This window comes from Muscardinus avellanarius (assembly GCF_963383645.1).
Source record: "Muscardinus avellanarius genome assembly, chromosome: 4".
Taxonomy (NCBI): domain Eukaryota; kingdom Metazoa; phylum Chordata; class Mammalia; order Rodentia; family Gliridae; genus Muscardinus; species Muscardinus avellanarius.
The window spans coordinates 83,312,347-83,333,394 of NC_137789.1; the positions used below are offsets into that span (position 1 = coordinate 83,312,347).

Sequence of the window (21,048 nt, forward strand, 5' to 3'; positions counted from 1 at the left end):
TCCCGGACCTGAAGGGGAAACTCCGTCTGGTGCCGAGGCGGAGCCAGAGCCGCGCGCAGGGCGAAAAGCGCCGCCCAGCGCCGCGCGGGCTGGAGACCCGCAGGTCCACACGCCCGTGGCGTCCACGCCCGCCAGGCGGAGCCGCGGCTCGCCCGCCCCGTCCCGCGTCCACGCTCGATTGGTCGCGTCTGCGCGGCGCGCGCGGCGCTCGATTGGCGCGCCTGCGGGGCGGGGCGGGGCGTCGCCGCCGTCGCCGTCGCCGCCGCCGAGGGCCTGGCGTGTGAGGAAGGTCCGGCCGGCTGTGCGGTGGCCGCCGAGCCGACGCGCTCCCGCCTCCCCAGCCCCAGCGCCGCCACTTCGCGTCCCCAGCCGGCCCGGCGCGCGGAGGCCCTGCCGGAGCCATGGAGGACGAGGTGATTCGCATCGCCAAGAAGATGGACAAGATGGTGCAGAAGAAGAACGCGGTGAGCGGCGCGGGCCGGCGGGCGGGCGGAGGCCCGGGCCTCGGGAGGGCGGCGCCGCGCCCCGGGCCCCGGCGCCCAGGGCCGAGCGCGGGCGGGCGGCGGGAGGAGCCCGAGCGGCCCGGCCCGAGCGCCGCCGCCCCACGCGCCCCGAGGGCTGGGGCCGCCCGGCCGGCTCCCTCCGCTGGCTTGTTTAGCAACGAGAAGGGTGGAATAGGCCCTTCCCCTGGCCGGGGGCCAAACTTGCCGGGTAGTAGTGTACAGAAGAGCTGGTCGCGTTCTTTTCCAAATAAAACTGCAACCAGTGTTTGACTCTCCAAGCTCTGAACTTCATAACAATGCATATTTGTCCCGATACCATTACTTACGTTTATGCTTCTGTCCTTTAAAAATGATGGAGCCCGCTGTAGTCTACATAACTATACTGAGAGAAAGCATTCCTGGCTTCTGGTTACTTTCTAAATGGTTTATTGATGCGAGTTTACGTGAACATTTTTTTAAAATTCTTTTTTGTGGTACCGCGGATCGAACCCAGAGGTATTCTACCTCTGAGCTACACCCCTGAGGAGGTCGCCATACAGCCAGTTTCTACTTTTTTGTTCACCCATGTGTGCTGCTTTCAGTCCCTTCGATTCAGAGTCATTTGCTTTCAGTTAAACTTTGATGATTCTCTTCACCTGAATTTGTTTCTCCTCAGCACATTTTTACTATGAATGTACCCGAAATAATTTTCTCCCATCTAGGAAATGAATGTCATGTCAAACTAATGGGGAAAGCATAAGGGATTCTCTGAGTACATAACACAGTGGAATTGAAAACCATCTGTGCAGAATTCTTTTGTGACTCACAGTGAAGCTGTGAGTGCATAAGGTATATCCATTTTACAGATTGAGAAACTGAATCAGACATTAAGTGCATCTATTTAAGTACTGTGGAGTTTGGATTAATTCAGGAACGAAGATTTCTTTCTTTCTTTCTCTGTATTAGCATGCTTTCCACATCTCCAGCAGATTAGGAATTAGTGTTAACACTAAATATTTAAGATTTCAAACATTCTCAACTTCCTCTTTTTCTTCAACAGGTGCATTACCCAGCATTTAATTTTATGCCCTGATAATCTGTATTTGCACCTTCAGCCTTTTAAAGTATTTCCTGTTTATTTCTTCTTACAGATATAACTTGTGACACTTATTTTTCTTATTTAGTCTTTCTTTTCTTTCTTCCTGGGGATTGAACTCAGGGGCATTTTACCTCTGGGCTACACACACAGCTCTTTACATTTTTTTATTTTGAAATAGGGTATTGCTTAGGTTGCTGAGGATTTCCCGAAAATGCCTTGAACTTGCCATCTACCTGTCTTAGCTGCCCGAGTACTGGAATTACAGCCATGCACTACTGTGCCTGGTTTGCCATTTTATTTTATTTTTTGCAGTACTAGGGTTGGAACCCAGGGGCATTGTACCTCCAGGCTACACCTCCAGCCCTATTTTTATTCTTTGAGAGGGTCTCACTGAGTTGCAAAGGGCCTTGCTAAGTATCTGAGGCTGGTCTCAAACCGAAATCCTCCAGGCTCAGACTCCCAAATGCTGGGATTACAAGCGTGTACCACCACAACCAGCTTGGCTTGCTGTTTTAAATTAGAAACTTTTCTCTCATTTTGGAGATCCCTACAGTAGAAACTCCCATGGAAAGAAAACTTTTTGGTGGGTAATTTTTTCCCTTTAATTCAGGCTATAGTATGTTTTCTTTAATCATCTAATGTATTAAATGATTTCTGCTTTTTTTTTTTTTCTTTTTTTTTTTTCAGGTCTGGGGATGGAACCCAGGGGTATTTTACCTCCAAGCCACACCCCCTGCCCTATTTTCATTCTTTATTTTGAAACAGGGTCTAAGTTGCAGAGGGCCTCACCAAGTAGCTGAGGCTGTCCAGGAACCGCAGTCCTCTGGTCTCAGCCTCCCGAATGCTGGGATTACAAGCATGCGCCACCACACCCGGCTTGGTTTTTTTCCTTAATACATGTTTCTTAAAATGAATAATTTCATAGTCAGCAAGTAAGGTGAAGACAAATATATATATATATATATTTATTTGTAGTTCTAAAATTGATCTCTAGTAAGCTATCTGGGAAAGACATGATAACACCAGATAATCCTCAAGTTTTTTTTTTATCCCAAGTTGAAGTTTTCTGATAGTTCAAAACTTTACTAATATGAAAATTTGCTCCTTATCAAGAAAAATGAAGTTGGCTCTTTTTCCTCTTTCATTTTCCTATCCTTTAGGATTTTAGACTTATGAAATAAAGAGAAAGGTCAGAATGACACTCCCCAAAGTACATAATCAATCCACAGATAGCTTTTTTTTTTTTTTTTTTGTACTGGGGCTGGAACCCAGGGGCTTTCAACCTCCGGACTACACTCCCTACCTTTTTTATATTTTAATTGGAAACAGGGTCTCATTTAGTTGCTGAGAGCCTCACTAAGTAGCTGAGGCTGTCTTTGAACCTGCGCCGTTCTCCTGTCTCAGCCTCCCAAGTACTGGGATTACAAGTATGCGCCACCACACCCCTGGCTCACAGATAGCTTTCTAAATGTCCAGAAGTTGTTGGGGATGGGAGATGTAGAATTATGGTAGATTTGTTTCTCTCTTTTTTTCCTCTGTGGTGTCTGGATTTTCTTTCATAAGCTATTTTTATACAATGAAAAAGAAAACTTGAAGAATAATATTTGTCATCTTGACAAATTTAACTGCTGCTACTAGATGTCATTTTGTTTTAATAAAACTGTAGATATGACACTTAAGTAAAATAAAACACCATTTATTGAGCTGTTACCTCAAGCCAAATATTCTGCAGTATTGCCTGCCTTAGCTGCTTTATTGCTTAGATAGCTTTGCAAGATAACTATTATACTTGTCCTAAAATTGAGAATTCAGAAAGTTAAAAAGTATATTTTTATACTTTTGAAAACCACTATCTATATACTTTATGTCTCTATGTATTTGCCTACTCTGAAAATTTCAGAGCCATGAAATTTTAGAGTAGGTGGTCTTTTTTTTTTTTCTCTCTAGTTACTGGGGATGGAATCTAGGGGCATTCTACCTCTGAGCTACATCCTCAGCTCAATATTTTATTCTTTATTTTGAGACAGTGTCTCACTGAATTGCAAAGAGCCTCACTAAGTAGCTGAGACTGTCCTTGAACTGCCATTCTCTATCCTCCTGTCTCAGCCTCCCGAATGCTGAGATTACAAGCATGCACCGCCACACCCGGCTATAGGTAGATTTTTTTTGTGTGTGTGTGGCACTGAGATGGAACTCAGGGGCATTCTACCTCCGAGTTACACCCCCAGTCTTATTTTGAAACAGGGTCTCACTAAGTTGCGGAGGGCCTAAGTAGCTGAGGCTCTCTGTGAACCGTGAACCTCTGGTCTCAGTCTCTTGAATGCTGGGATTACAAGGCTGTACCACCATGCCCGGGTAGGTGGTCTTTTATAACTTGCTTCTTGCTGGGTGTGGTGGCGTACCCTTGTAATCCCAGCATTTGGGAGGCTGAGATAGGAGCCTTGGCTACTTAGGCCCTCCATAACTCAGTGAACCCTGTTTCAAAATAAAGAATAAAAATTTGGGCTGGGGTTTCCCTTGGAAGTAGAGTGCCCCCCCCCCCCCCCCCGGTATTGGGGATTGAATCTAGAGAGGTGTTCTAACTCCGAACTATACTCCTAGCCATTTTTATTACTTTTTTTTTTTTTTTTTTTTTTTTCTGTACTGGGGATGGAACCCAGGGGCATTCTACCTCCGAGCTACACCCCCAGCCCTATTTTTTAATCTTTATTTTGAAACAGGGTCTCACTGAGTTGCAAAGGGCCTTACTAATAGCTGAAGCTGTCCAGTTGCAAAGGGCCTAAGTAATAGCTGAAGCTGTCTGTGAACCACAATCCTCCTGTCTCAGCCTCCCAAATTGAGATTACAAGCCTACACCACCATGCCTGGCTTATTACTTGTTTTGAAACAGTTTTACCAAGTTGCTGAAGGTCTTGCTAAATTGTTGGGGCTGGCCTTGAACCTCAAACATGTGATCTTCCTGTCTCAGCCTCCCAAGTACTGGGATTACAGGCATGGGTCACCATACCCAGTATTTCAGCATAATGTTATTTATTTTTGTGGTACTGGTGATTGAATCCAGAAGAATTCTACCTATAAACTATATCCCCAGCTATTTTTATTTTTTTGTTTTGAAACAGAGTCTTAACTATGTTTCTGATAGTCTCACTACATTGAGGTTGGCCTTGAACCTTCAATCCTCTCAGCCTACCAAGAATTGGAAATACAGGCATGAGCCACCAGTCCTGCCTAAGCATAATGTATTGTGTGTGTGTGTGTGTGTGTGTGTGTGTGTGTGTGTGTGTGTGTGTGAGTGTGTGTGATACTGGGGATGGAACCCAGGGGCTTTCTACCTCCCGGATGCACTCCCAGACCTACTTTATTTGGAAACAGGGTTTCACTGAGTCTGGCTTTGAACCTGTGTGATCCTCCAGTCTCAGTCCCCCAAATACTGGAATTACAAGCGTGTGCCACCACACCGGGCTTCAGCATAGTGTTTTAAGGAAAATCTGTTATATCTTTTTGTGTCACCAGGGATTGAACCTAGAGGCATTTTACCTCTGATCTAAACCTTCAGCCCAATTTTATTTCTTATTTTGAAACAGGGTCTCACTAAGTTGTAGATGGCCTTGCTAAATTATCAAGGCTGGCTTTGAACCTGCAATTTGCCTGTCTCAGCCTCCCAACTACTGGGATTACAAGAGTGTGCCACCATGCTTAGCTTTGTGTTACTTTATATCAGTACTTTCATTTCTTTTTATTGCTGTATAGTGCTTCATAGTACAGGTGGACATAGCACGTTTTGGTTTTTCATTCCATGATGTACATTTGGGCTATTTCCATTTTTTGCCTGTATGCATAATTCTAGAGTATTACTGTACAATTTTTTTTTCTTTTTTGTGGTACTAGGGATTGAACCCAGGGGCATTCTACCTCCGAGCTACACCCCAGCCCGCCCGCCTTCCCTCCCTTCCTTCCTTCATTTATTTATTTATTTTGTGGTACTGGGGATGGAACCCAGGGGCATTCTACCTCTGAGTTACACCCCAGCCCTATGTTTTATTTTTTTATTTTTTGAAACAGGATCTCATTGAGTTGCAAAGGTCCTTACTAAGTAGCTGAGGCTGTCCAGGAACTATGATCCTCCTGTCTCACCCTTCCAAATGCTGGGATTACAAGTGAGCCCCCCCCCCCAGCTCTCTTTCTTTATTTTGAAATGGTTTCACTGAGTTGCAGAGGGCCTCACTAAGCAGCTGAGGCTGACTGCGAACCTACACTTGGAATCTTCCTGTCTCAGCCTCCCATGTATTGGGATTACAAGCATGCCACACCTGGCTCCTTTACAAATTTGTGTGGACATACTTTTTCACTTCTGTTGGGTGTATACCAAGGAGTAAAGTTACTGGGCTATGTAATAACTATGCTTAACATTTTGGGGGGCAGTTTTGGGGATTAAATTCAAGGCTTTATGCATGTGAAGCAAGGGCTCTGCAAATACCATACTACTGAGCTACATCCCCAGCCTGTTTAAACTTTTAAGGAACTTCCAATAAAATGATTCACTGTTTTTCAAAGTGGTTGTACTGTTTTATATTTTTACAATTACCAACAGTGAATGAGGATTTTAATTTATATATATATTTATAAATTTATATATATATATATTTATAAATTATAAATTTATAAATTTATTTATAAATTTTTTTTCCCCCCCGGGTCTGGGGATGGAACCCAGAGGCATTTGACCTCCGAGCTATACCCCCTGCCCATTTTTTTATTATTCATTTTGAAACAGGGTCTCACTAAGTTGTGGAGGGCCTAAGTAGCTGAGGCTGTCCACGAACTGTGATCCTCCAGTCTCAGCCTCTTGAATGCTGGGATTACAGGCAGGCACCACCACGCCCAGCTTTAATTTTATAATATTTTCACTAACACTTGTTATCTGTCTTTTTGATATTTCTAATGAGTGGAAAGTATATGTCATATTAGCTTTAGTTTGCATTTTAATAAAACTGTAGATGTCAAACAAAACAAAACACCATTTATTGAGCAGTTACCCTGAGCTAGATAGCTTACAACTAACAGTATTGAACAATATTAAATATAATTTCATTACTTCTTGATCATTTGCATTTCTTTGTTGGAGAAACAGTCTTACTAAGTTGGTGGAGAGCCCACCAAGTAGCAGAGGCTGGCCGCAAACCTGGGATTCTCCTGTTTCAGCCTCCCAAGAACTGGGAGTACGAGTGTGTGCCACCATGCTTGGCTTCTGTTTTTTATTTTGAAATAGGGTCTTGCTAAGTTGCTGAGGCTGTCCTCAAACTTGGAATCCTGTCTCAGCCTCCCAACTATGGGGATTATAAACATGTACCACCTCGTCTGGCTATCTTTTCACACCTTTTCTTTTTTTTAATGGGGGAGGGAGTTGAACTCAGGGGCATTCTTTCTCGGGGCTATGCCCCCAGCCCTATTTTGTTCTTTATTTTGAAACAGTCTCACTAAGTTGCAGAGGCCTCACCAAGTAGGTGAGGCTGACTGTAAATCTGCAATCCTCCTGTTTCGGCCTCCCAGGTACTGGGATTACAAGGGTGTGCCATGGTGCCTGGCTCATGTTAAACTTATTTTTTTTTTTTTATGGTATTAAGGATTGAACCCAGGGGCATTCTACCTCTGAGCTACACCTTCAGACCAATATTTTATATTCTTTGTTTTTGAAACAGGGTGTCACAAAGTTGCAGAGGGCCTCACTAAGTAGCTAAGGCTGTCTGGGAACCCAGATTATCCTGTTTTAGCTTCCTAAGAACTGAGATTGTAAGCGTGCACCACCATGCCCAGCTTCATAATATTATTATTATTATTATTATTATTATTATTATTATTTAGTGTGTGTGTGTGTGTGTGTGTGTGTTACTGAGGGTGGAACCCAGGGGCTTTTCCACCTCTGGGCTATACTCCCAGATCTATTTTTAATATTTTTTTTGGAAACAGGGTCTCACTAAGTTGATGAGAGCTTCACTAAATTGCTGAGGCTGGCTTTGAACCTGTGTGATCCTCCTGTCTCAGCCTCCCAAGCGCTAGGATTACAAGTGTGTGCCACCATGCCCGGCTTCATATTACATTTTTTTTTTTAATGATACTGGGGTTCCTGGAAACCCTTCTACCTCTGGGCTACACTCCCAGACCCATTTTTGAATATTACTTTTATTTGGAAACAGGGTCTCTTATGCCAGTGAGGCTGACTTTGAACCTGCCTGTCTCCGCCTCCCAAGCGCGGGGATTACAAGCGTGCGCCACTATGCTTGGCCATATTAAATTTTTAAATCTTGCAGTCTCATAATAAAGTTTATAAAGTTTTTTTTTTTTTTTTTTTTTTTGCGGGTCTGGGGATGGAACCCAGGGGCATTTGACCTCCGAGTTACACCCCCTGCCCTATTTTTTTTCTTTATTTTGAAACTGGGTCTCACTGAATTGCAGAAGGCCTCACTAAGTAGCTGAGGCTGACCTCAAACCATGTTCCTCTGGTCTCAGCCTCCCGAATTCTGGGATTACAAGCATGCGCCACCACGCTTGGCTTTGAAGAAGTGTTTGAGTTGATTACACTGAAATGTGTGCACTTAAAATGCTGCTTTAGCCAGACGTGGTGGCGCACGCTTGTAATCCCCGCGCTTGGGAGGCGGAGACAGGAGGATCACGCAGGTTTGAAGCCAGCTGTGCTGGCTTAAGAGACCCTGTTTCCAAATAAAAATATAAAAATAGATCTGGGAGTGTAGCCCAGAGGTAGTAGGGCTTCCAGGAACCCCTGTACCACCAAAAAAAAAAAAAAAAAAGCTACTTTAAACCGGGCTTGGTGGCACATGCTTGTAATCCCAGTACTTGGGAGGCTGAGACAGGAAGATCATGCAGGCTCGAAGCCAACCTCAGCTACTTAAAATTTGCTTTATGGCTCTTTGAGTATATTGTTATGGCAGAAATAATTTTTCTGTATCTTTGTACTTCTGTCAGTTGTCTTCTATGTGTCAGGCCCTACTTCAATTTTGATACTTCATCGGTCTTCTTTCCTCCATTTTACCTACTTCTTGAGAGCAGTGTGCTGTGCTCATCCAGTGTATAAGGAAATTGAAACTTGAAAAGACAAGAATTCTCAAGATCTTATTAATTAGGAAAGTGAAATCATAGATTTGAATCTAGATCTGTCAAATATATAACTAATGGTCATATCTCTAAATCCCGTCTGGCTTCCTCCTTTTTATATCTCCTTCAGGAGAGAAATATTTGTGTGCTGCAGTGTTGAATGTACTAGGTACCTGATACACATTTGAATACCAAGTTTTGTAAAAGCACTCATTTCTGTTGAGAGAGGAACATCATCAGTGTAATAATATGAAGTAGTGTGATAGCTGTAGTTTATTTTCCAGCCAGTACTGTGAACTAAATATGGCTTTGAAAGACAGAATCAGGTCTTTCTTTGTCTTGCATCATCACCTGTGGTAGATGTTGCAATCTAATAAACTTTACATTTGAAGTTAAGTGATGGTTGGGAAAGGAAAAAATGCAGCTTCTTGTTTGGTAGTGCCATTCATCTGAGTTCACAGAGCAGCGCTGCCATTGGTGGGTCAGTTGGACAAGGGCCACATGACTGCAGTTCTTTAATACTTGCTGTTACACTACCTGCCCATGACCTCAGTTGCCAGTTTGTAGTGTCTTTTTTTTTTTTTTTTTTTTGGTATAACTGAGGGTTGAAATACTCACAGGTTTTTGTTTGTTTTAAAACCGCCTGGGCCTGGGTCATATGCAGGGATAGAGCACCAGGCCCTGGTTTCTCTCCTGTACCCTTGGCATGGAGCAGTGGTTAGTGCATAGTGTTAATAGGATTTGTTGGGAGGCAGAGTGTATCATTGGACAGAGAGGAGGTAGTAATCGTTTGACCTTGTACAGATTCCTTACTTTGGTTTCCATTTCCTTATCTGCAGAGTGAAGATACTAGTTTTCCTTTATCCATAATGTTTATTATGAAGGTGGAATGAGATAGCATATGTCCAGTATTTAACACAACACCTAGCATTACTTTTTTTTGTATAATCATCTGCTTTTTGCCAGTGTTCACTCATTCAGGTCTTTATAGCTGTTTCTTAAACTTGAGTGAAAGAATATAATTTGTGTGTGTGTGTGTGTCTGTGTGTGTGTGTTCTGTACAGGGGATTGAACATGGGTATTTTACCTCTGAGTTCTGTTTATCTTTTTTTTTTTTTTTTTTTTTTTTTTGAAACAGGGTCTCACTAATATGGCCCTGTCTCAGCCTCCTAAGTACTGGAATTACAGGTATGTGATACCGTGCTAAGATGATGATGATTTTGTGGTATTGGGGATTGAACCCTCCCTGGGCCTCACACATGTAAGGCAAACATTCTACCACTGAGCTACATCTCCAGCCCTGAATTTTTTTTTTTTTTTTGAGCCATATCCCCAAGCCCTTTTTTATTTTTTATTTTGAAACAGGGTCTCACTAAGTTGCTGAGAATCTCACTAAGTTGCCAAGGCTTTTTTCAAACCTGTGGTTGTCTCCTTTCTCAACCTCCCAGGTACTGGGATTACAGGCATGGACCGTAATGTACAGCTAGCCCTGAATTTTTTTTTCTTTTTTTTGGTGGTACTGCGGGTGGAACCCAGGCTTTTTTCTACCTTCCGGCTATACTCCCAGACCTATTTTTACACTTTATTTGGAAACAGGGTCTCACTAAGTTGCTGAGAGCCTCCCTAAGTAGCTGAGGCTGGCTTTGAACCTGTGCGATCCTCCCAAGCACTGGATTTACAAGTGTGCACTACCACGCCCAGATCCCTGAAATATTTTAATTGGTTAAAACAGTATAATGAGAAAGGCCATATTTTTATCCCATGAGTGTTTAGGTTTTTTTTCTTCTTCAGTGGCCTGTATTTCTAAACCCTCACTCACCAAAGAGGTCTGAGTAGAAGGAAAGAGTAACAAAATTAATCCAAATCTTATTTGCCTCTACTTGGAAAACAACCTGACCTGTGAGTTGTTTCAGCACATTGCTGATGTATTGCAAGAACTAATTATATCTCTGACAGACTGTATTATGTAGGCCTAGACACACTTTTTTTTTTTTGGTGGTACTGGGAATGGAAGACAGGATCATTCTACCTCTGAGCTGTAACCGCAGCCCTATTTTTTTTTTTTTTTTTACTTTTGAAACAAGGTCTTACTAAGTTGTAGAGGACCTCAGTAAGTTGCAGAGGCTGTGAAACTGCAACCCTCATATCTCTGCCTCCCAAGGCCTGGAATTACAAGTGTGTGCCATCACACTTAGCAAGTCACTCCTTTTTGATGAACTCCTAGAAGTATATGTTTTTTTCTTTTTATTGGATTTGTGATCAGAAGTATATCCAAAAATCCATGGACACCAAGTGCTGTGTGTGATGATAGTATGTCACTATCATCCTGAAGTACATTATGATGTAAGACTATAATGTACCAATAAAAGTACATTTAAAATAAATTAAAAAAATAAAAACTAAGCTGGGCATGGTGGCATATGTTTGTAATCCCAGTACTTGGGAGGCTGAGACAGGAGGATCATGCAGGTTCATAGCCAGCCTCAGCTACTTAGTGAGGCTCTCAGCAACTTAGTGAGACCTGTTTCCAAATATAAAATAGGTCTGGGAGTATAGCCTATAGGAAGAAGGGTGTGATGGTACATGCACCCAGGATTTGGGAGACTGAGATAGGAGGATCATGGATTGTGAACATGGGCCTACTTAATGAGGCCCTTTGTAACTCAGTGAGACGCTGTTTTAAAATAAAGAACAAAAAATAGGACTGGAGGTGTAGATCAGAAGTAGAATGCCCCGAGGTTCCATCCCCAGTACCATAAAATAAAACAACAACAACAACAACAACACACCAGAAAACTTTAATATATAAATGAAAGTCCATGGAGATGTGGGTAGGAGAAATGTCCAAGTTACATAGAGGATACAGGTCCATAGTTTGAGTTACACCTCTAGGCCTTCTTTATTTTGAAATGGTCTCTTAAGTTGCTGAGGCTGACCTTGAACGTGTGATCTACCTGTCTATGAGATTATAAGCATGTGCACCATGATCCTACTTTGATCACATAGTATTCAGTTTCTAGGTTTGTTTTGAGATCTGGATAGGATTTGTATTGAGTTTTTTTTTTTATTTAGTATGTTTATTTTCTGTTTTTAAATAGGAAAATGTTAGTAGCAGAATCAGTCCTTCTTTTCTTTGTTCCTTTCTTTGTGGTACTGGGGATTGAACTATGTTGTTTTTTGTCTTTATTTTTATTTATTTTTGGTACTGGGGATTGACCCTCAGGCAAGTTAAATTCCCAGCCTTATTTTATTATTTGGAAACAGCATCTCACTGTATTGCTGAGCCCTTCACGAATTTGCTTAGGCTGATTTTGAACCTGTGATCTCGGCCTCCCAAGTACTGGGATTATAAGCATGTGCCACCATGCATGTTTTTTTTTTTTTTTTTTTTTTTAAATTTGTGGTACTGGGGATGGAACCCAGGGGTCTTCTGCCTCTGGGCTACACTCGTAGACCTATTTTACATTTTATTTGGAAACAAGGTCTCACTAAGTTGCTGAGAGCCTCACTAAGTAGCTGAGGCTGACTTTGAACCTGCCTCTCTCAGCCTCCCAAATACTGGGATTATAAGCGTGTGCCACCATGTCCGGTTTATTTTAAACTTTGAAACAGGGTCTCACTAAGTTACTGCAGGCCTTGCTAAGTTGTTGCAAGGCTGGTCTTGAACCTGAGAGTCTCCTTTCTCAGCCAGGTAGAAACCCAGGGCCTTTCTACCTCTGAGCTACATTCCCAGTCCTATTTTTTATTCTTTCTTTCTTTCTTTCTTTCTTTATTTATTTATTTATTTATTTATTTATTTATTTATTTTTTTTGGTGGTACTGGGGTTCTTGGAAGCCCTTCTACCTCCGGGCTACACCCCCAGACCTATTTTATACTTTTTTTTTTGGAAACAGGGTCTCTTAAGACAGTGAGGCTGGCTCTGAACCAGCAGGATCCTCCTGTCTCCGCCTCCCAAGCGTGGGGATTACAAGCGTATGCCACCACACCCAGCTTTATTCTTTAATTTGAAACCGGGTCTCACTGAGTTGCAGAGGACTTCACTAAGTAGCTTAGACTGTCCATGAACCCCAGTCCTCCTGTCTCAGCCTCCCGAATGCTGGGATTACAAGCATGCCCCAGTATGCCTGGCTCCTTTTTTTTTTTTTTTTTAAATGTTACTGGGGATTAAACCCAAAGACATTTCTGTGCCTGAGCTACACCCCTAGCCCCATTTTTTTTTTTTTTTAAATTTTGAAACAGTCTCACTAAATTGTGGCAGGTCTCACTCAGTTGCTGAAGCTGGCCTTGAATCTGCAGTCCTTCTGTCTCACCCTCTCAAGGACTGGGATTATAGGCGTGTATTTCCAGGTTTTATTTAAGAAGTTATAATATGATGGAAGTCTTTACTTGTTTTTTTAGGATACATAGTGAGGGGCATATTCTGGACTTTGTGTTTTTCTTGGAATATGTTGTTTTTTATTTTTAGTGTGCCTAGTTTTCATATTTTAATATGATGAGCACACATATCATTGGCTGGATGGCAATTGTGATGTACTTTCATAAGGAAAATATAAAACTAGCATCAAAATTTGAGAAATGCATGTCATTGTCATGGAAGAAATTTCCAAGAACCATTAGTGGAAAACTGAAATCCTGAGGAACTAAATGGTTGAAAGTAGAGGTGGGGATAAAAAACAAATGTACACACTGTAAACCCAGGCTGAGAGTTAATGATATTAGTTTATGCATTCTTTAGTGAAATGTTGCATTACTAGCATCTTTAATACAATTCTTTGTGGAGTTAGATATTATTGAACTGAGTCAGAATATGATTCATAGTGTCCGATTTTGAATGTGAAGTAATTTTAATAGCAGCCAATTGAAGAATTCTTTCAATAAACAAGAGTTTAAAAAAGTAACTAGAAATTTTGTCATAATTTTATTTTTATTTTATTTTTTTGCGGTACTGAGGATTGGACTCAGGGGCATTCTAACTCTGAGCTACACCCCCAGTCCTATTTTTCTACTTTATTTTGAAACAGGGTCTCACTGAGTTGCAAAGGGCCTCACTAAGTAGCTGAGGCTGGCCTCGAACCTGAGATCCTCCTCACTTAGCCTCCCAAATGTTATGATTACAAGCGTGTGCCACCATGCCTGGTGATAAGAGTTTTCTTTATTGTTAGTATATATTATGTGTCCAACTTTAGTATATTAAGTATTAAGTAAATATTAAGTGAATGTATTAGATAAAATAAATGAATATTTAATTGAAATATTTGGTCAGGAACTATAGGTGGTGCTGTTGCTTCTCAACTAATTTTATTGGTCTTTTAACTTTAGGTGCTTTCTATGATTTTTTTTCATGAGTTTTATTTTATTCCAATTTCATCATCTCTGTGGAAGTTTTTGAATCCAGTTGGGAGTTGGCAGTGCTTTATGAGCCTAACATAGATCTTAATTTTCAAATTTTTTTTTTTTTTTTTTTAGAATTTACTGCTATGCCAGAATCATGTAGATGGAAGTGTTCTTGTGATACAGGCAGTGAGATACAGATACCTCATAACAATTCTAGCAAAGAGTTTCCCTTTCCTACTCTCCTATGTGTGAGTGAATGAGAGAGGGGTGCTCTATCTGTTGGACCTCACTCTTGTTTCTCAGGGTTAGCTTCTGCCTCAGGCAAGTGTTCTCCATGGAAATTTGGGGTTGATTTACACTACCACAGTAAGAAATTCTGCATTTTTATTCAAGGCAGGCACACATATAAACAAATACTATTGAAAATAAACTTTAACCTAGCATGTGCAAAGTGCTTGGTTTGATCCCCAGTACTGCCCCCCCAAAAGATAAGAAATGTTCACAATTTTTACCAATTATTTTATAAGTGCTGATCATAACTCAGTAAGTAGATTTTATGATCTTCTGATGAGTTTCAACCCTCATTTGAAAGATACTGTATGTATGTTTGTCATTACATGAGTAAATGAGCCATTGTGAGTGAATTGGCTAGTCCCTGCTTTAGTGTTATGGGAATTCAATGTGAAACACTTTTTATTTTATAGGCTGGAGCATTGGATTTGCTGAAAGAGCTTAAAAATATTCCCATGACCCTGGAATTATTACAGGTATGTGCTTATATGTATCACAGTTTTTGAAATGGTAATTGTCATATAATGAAATATTATCTTGTATATCATTGTTTACTTTTTTAAAGATGGCAACATAAATCAGTAATCTCCTATGTTGCCATTATAAAAAAATTTTATGTCAATTTTCTTGGAATAAATTTGAATTATAAGCTTGGCAGCAGTAGTGAAATCTCATAGCCAGAGGACTGATTTGGTTTCCAAATATTTCACTTTCTTGGTCTGTCTTTAATAGCTGTTGCCAATATGAATCTAATCTCAGAGTGAGAATGACAGGTTATTACTCTTTTCCCTTTTTAAGCACTAGCATGTACACACAATTGAATGGCAAGTAGCCATTATCTAGATTACTGACATTTTTATGTTTTGTTAAGACTAAAACAAAGCTGTAACAAAAATCAAAATGTTAAAAAGCTGGGCACCATGGCACATACCTGTAATCCTAGTACTTGGGAGGCTGAGTTAGGCAGATTGCAGGTTCGAGGCCATCCTCAACCGGCTCTCTCTTCATCCTTGTATTTGATTTAATGCGTCTTAAAAACATTCTGAGAAAGGAGTTCATACGCTTCATTAGACCGCCAAAGGGAAGGACCCATGACTCAGAAAAAGAAAAAAATAGTTTCAAGAACCCCTTCTGTAAATGCAGACTGAAGAAAGAAAGGAAACAAGTCATGAAGTACTACCTTCTCAGTTCAGGTTCCTGTTCCGGGATCAGTACCTTACCCACCTATGTAATCCCACCCAGTAATTATTTTATTAGATCTCTGTGGGAAAACCACATTAAATAACTGAGCAGGCCAGGCATGTAATCTCAGTACTTGGGAGGCTGAGACAGGAGGATCCCAGGTTTGAGGACAGCCTCAGCAAGTAGTGAGACTCTTATCAACCTAGCAAGACCCTGTTTCTAAATAAAAAATAAAATAGGACTGGGCTGTAGCTCAGAGGTAGAATACCACTGGGTTCATTTCTCAGGACAAAAAAAAAAAAAAAAAAAAAAAAAGCAATTCCAGAAGGTATTTAAGAGATACATGTGTAGTTACAGAGGGTATGGAGGTTGGATACAGTTTTCATTTATACCTATTTCTTATTTTTTCTGTGCTTAATTTTTTTTGAAAGTCTTGTATATTTATATAACCAACATTTGAATTTTTATTATGAGTGCTTCAAATGTGATGGCAGAACTGAATTTTACATTTTATTTAATTTTAATGTTTTAATTTAATAGCTATATTAGGGTGTTCTACAACACTAAAGTGTTGTAGAAAGGTTTAAGAACTATTTGAGAGCTTAACAACAGGAGTGGATTGAATCCTCTAGGAAAAAAAACAGTGTTAGGATATAACAAACTGGTTAAATCAGCTGAGGACTAAACAGTTCATTGTATTTAAAATTAGTGTAGGGAGTAACAGAGAAGAAGGCTAACTGGTTTGATTTGAAGGTCAGAAAGTAAATAGGAAGAGACAGGAGATTGAGACAGGAGGAACTTTGTTTGTGGCCAGCCTCAGCTACTTAATGAGGCCTCTGCAATTTAGTGAAACCCTGTTTCAAAATAAAGAATAAAAAATAGGTCTCGAGGTGTAGCTCAGAGGTAGAATGCCTCTGGGTTCCATCCCCAGTACTGCAAAAGAAAAAAAAAAAAGAAAAAGAAAAAGAAGAAGTAAACAGGAAGACAGATGTTATAGATTGGGCTGGTTTTGTAGACTTTTGTCATATTTAAGAAACTATGGCTGGGCATGGTGGCACATACTTATAATCCCAGCATTTGGGAGGCTGAGACAGGAGGATTGCAGGTTTGCAGATAGCCTCAGCTACTACTTAGTGAGGCCCTTTACAACTCACTGAGACCCTGTTTCAAAATAAAGAATAGCCAGGCGTGGTGGCACACACTTGTAATCCCCACACTTGGGAGGCGGAGACAGGAGGATCGCGCTGGTTCCGCACTGGCTTAAGAGACCCTGTTTCCACATTAAAAAAAGTTAAAAAATAGGTCTGGGAGTATAGCCCGTGGGAGTGTATCCCAGAGGTAGAAGGGCTTCCAGGAATCCCAGTACCACCAAAAAATAAAAAATAAAGAAAAAAGCTGGGTGTGGTGGTGCACCGCACGCTTGTAATCCCTGCACTTGGGAGGCAGAGACAGGAGGATCGCACGGGTTCAAAGCCAGCATGCTGGCTTAAGAGACCCTGTTTCAAAATAAAAAGTATAAAATAGGTCTGGGAGTGTAGCCCGGAGGTTGAAGGGTTTCCAGGAACCCCAGTACCACCAAAAAAAAAGAATAAAAAATAGGGCTGGAAGCCAGGCATGGTGACACACGCTTGTAATCCCAGCATTTGGGAGGTTGAGACCAGAGGATCACAGTTCGTGGACAGCCTCAGCTACTTAGTGAGGCCCTCCACAACTTCAATGAGACTCTGTTTCAAAATAAAGAATAAAAAAAATTGGGCAGGGGGTGTAGCTCGGAGCTCAAATGCCTCTGGTTTCCATCCCCAGACCCATAAAAAACAAAACAAAACAAAACAAAAACAACCATAGGGCTGGGAATGTAATACAGAGGTAGAATGCCCCTGGGTTCCATCCCAGTACCGGAAAAAAGAAAGAAAAAAAACTATTCATGTGTAGGAAAATGGAAGGACCTGGATGACATTATGTTAAGTGAGATTAGCTAGTCACAGAAAGTTCTGAAGGGTCATATGTTTTCTCTAATAAGCTAGAGCGTAATTGGGATACCAGAGGGATTCTAGATAATAGAGAAGTCTCAGTGGAGCCAGGGAAGGGGAAGGGGAGGCGGAAGAGTGATGATCATTGTAGGAATTAGTACCATAGGCTTTGTGTACATATGTAAAAATACCAATGTCAATCTCAGTACTCTATATGGGGAAGAGGAGAATGGAAAGGGAGCTGAAGAAAGGGGGGACCACCAAGTACTGTGTTGCATGTATGTCATTGTCAATATTATTTACATTATGTGAGACTATAATGTACCAATAAAATTATATAAAAGAAAAAAACCATCAGCAGGGATAGGAGGATCATAGATTTGAGGGCAGTCACAGCAACTTAGACCCTTACAACTTAGCAAGAACCTGTTTCAAGCCAGGCGTCAGCATTCTGGAGGTAGAGACTGGAGGATCACGGTTCTTGGACAGCCTCAGCTACTTAGCAAGGCCCTTTGCAACTCAGACCCTGTTTCAAAAAATAAAAAGACTAAAAAATAGGGCTGAGGGTATAGCTCGGAGGTAGATGCCCCTGGGTTCCATCCACAGTACCCGGGTTGGGGGGGGGGCTGTTTCAAAATAAGAAAGGCTGGGAATGTAGCTCCAGGTAGACTGCCCTTTGGCTCAATCCCCAGTACTAAAAAGAAGAAACCATGTTTAATCCAAGGTCAAGAAGATTTACTCCTACTTAATTCTTTTTTTTTTCTTCATATACATATTTGGTTGTTCCAGCACAATTTGTGAGAATGTTCTTTTCTCCAGTGAATTGTCTTGACATCTGTCAATTAATAAAAAAGTGTAGCGGTTTATTTTTAGATAATCTATTCTATTTATATTCATGTCCCTTTTTACTAGTACCATATTCCATATATGTCTCTGAACACTGTCTTGATTACTGTGGCTTTGTAAGTTCCTTTTGCAACTGGGAATTATGAGTTCTTCAACTTTATTCTTTCCAAAGATTGTTTTGGCTGTTTGGGGTCCCTTGCATTTACTTAGGATAAACTTGTTGATTTTTGAACCACAGGTAGATGAGATTCTCATAGGGATTATATTGAATTTATAGTTTGATTAGCATTGCTGTCTGTTGAATCTGCAATATTAAGTCTTCTAATCCCTGAATGTGATGTCTCCTTATTTACTTAGATTGTCTTTAACTTCTGTCAGTAGTCTTCTGTGTAGCTATATTTTTGTTGTTTGTTTTTGTGGTACTGGGGGTAGAATCCAGGGGCTTTCTACCTCCTGGCTACACCTCCAGGCCTATTTTATAATTTATTTGGAAACAGAGTCTCACTAAGTAGCTGAGGCTGGCTTCGAACCTGTGCGATCCTCCTGTCTCGGTCTCTCAAATGCTGGGATTACAAGTGTGTTGCACTGGCTCAATTATCAATTTTAGTTCTCAGACATCACGTAACAGTTAAAAAGCTATCACCCAAGGACGCACAATTTCTTTATCTTCGCCTTATACCTTTGCTCTTCTGCCAATACCTCCTATAATGCCATTTTCTTGCCAGTCCTAAGCTTCAGAACTACTTTAGTAACTCAAATTATTTCTTTCATTCATTCAAAGAATAGATTTTCTTCTAAAACAAACTGGCTTTGTCATCCTCGGACCATTTGGAATCTTTAAAATTGTGAGGACCCTTTTATCTTTCTGCATTTGAACTGTATCTGCTTTGCTCAGCTTTTGAGAAATGTTAACATAGAATATTCCAGCCAACAATATATTCTAAATTCTTGAACCAAACTTGTATCCATAATCTTTTTGCTGAATTGAATAATTTAGAAAGAAACCCATTTATTATTCTCCTTCAAGACTTACAGCAGAGGTTCTTTTTATTACCACTAAGAATTTCTTTTGCTCCTCTTTTTCTTCCATAGACCATATGTTTTGAAAGATTGTCTACTGACCATCTGAACTTAGTAAATAATTTAATGATGGACTGTCTGTCAGCTTTTGTGTAGCACAGTTTGAAAACCACTGATGAGTTGGAAGCAGCATGGACTTGGGAGGTGGACAAACCTAGATTAAAATCCTAGTCTTATCAATTAGAGATGGTGTAATGCTGGGCAAGATGTTTATTTATTTCCAGTTTCTTCATTTTTAAAAATAGTGATAATCAGCCGGGCGTGGTGGTGCACGCTTGTAATCCCTGCACTTGGGAGGCAGAGACAGGAGGATCGCACAGGTTCGAAGCCAGCCGTGCTGGCGGAAGAGACCCTGTTTAAAAAATTAAAAAAAAAAAAAAAGGTCTCGGAGTGTAGCCTGGAGGTAGAAGGGCTTCCAGGAACCCCAGTACCACCCCCCCAAAAAATAGTGATAATGAGCCTGGTGTGGTGGTGCATGCTTGTAACCCAGCACTGAGACAGGAGAATCGCACATGTTCAAAGCCAGCCTCAGCTACTTATTGAGGCTCTTGGCAACTCAACTCAGTGAGACTCTGTTTCCAAATGAAATAGAAAATAGGTCTTGGAGTATAGCCCAGAGGTAGAAAGCCTCTGGGTTCCATCCCCAGCACCACAAAATACATACATACATACATACATACATACATACATACATACAAACATACAAACAAAAGATAAATAAAAATAGTGATAATAACCTCAACTTTAAAAGGTTGTTAGGAAGTTTAATGAATGTAGAGGTTTCTAGTATAACAATCCTGGTCACATAATTTTACCAGATGATAAATTTTAATCTAAATTTTGTGGAGTCCTTTTTAATATTTGATTATATGCTGGTTACAGGCAAAAAAAAAAAATCCCTTTAAACCTCTATAGATAGTAGTTTTTATTTGGATAACTTAGTATACATTGTAGCAGGTGCTTTGTGAAACTGACTATATAGAAACAAAATGCTAATTTGGTGAAGTAGGTTTCAGCAGACCTTGTATCTATGAGTATCTATTTCAGCAGACCTTGTATCTATTTTATCCTTAGTTCTTCCTTGTGGAAAGACAGATTTCATTTCTTTTGTTAACCAGCCTTTCAGCAGCACATTGAATGCTTGTAGATCTGAGTGATAGAACATTGAAGAGTTCAGTATTAGATCTGAAAATCAGATCTTATTAAGTCTAAATTATGGTAGTATAAGATTAAAATAATTCAAGGTTTTAAAATAATTCTAAAACAAACAGGAATCTCAGAAGAAACTGGGTGAAGTACTAAATTGTTTAAATTAAAATTGGTGTACAACTTTTTTGTTGTTGTTGCCTTGCAGTCCACAAGAATTGGAATGTCAGTTAATGCTATTCGCAAACAAAGTACAGATGAAGAAGTTACATCATTAGCAAAGTCTCTCATCAAATCCTGGAAAAAGTTACTAGGTAAATTTTATCTTCTCTTGCATATATTTATGATACTTTGGTTTGTTCAAATGGTCATTGCATTTTCTTTTTTTCTGTGACTCTAGATATACTGACATAAATGCTTCTGAAAGGGGTGGTTTAGTTTAAACTCTATGAGAGTTCTTATTTTTATGTTAGTAAATTCAGCTTTCTTGACTTTAAACACACTTAA

The 21,048-nt window shown here is 40.5% G+C and overlaps 1 protein-coding gene across 1 annotated transcript in view; it reads left to right on the forward strand.

Moving 5' to 3' along the window:
- Window positions 1–401: 401 nt before the first annotated feature.
- LOC308262342 (transcription elongation factor A protein 1-like) overlaps window positions 402–21,048 on the forward strand; it is a gene marked incomplete at both ends in the record, with an annotated part of 54,745 nt that continues 34,098 nt past the window's right edge. The window contains 3 exons of the mRNA XM_080694775.1: window positions 402–464; window positions 14,731–14,793; window positions 20,750–20,855. Of these exons, the coding sequence (XP_080550901.1) occupies window positions 402–464; window positions 14,731–14,793; window positions 20,750–20,855 (232 nt within the window). The remainder of the gene's footprint in view (window positions 465–14,730; window positions 14,794–20,749; window positions 20,856–21,048) is intronic.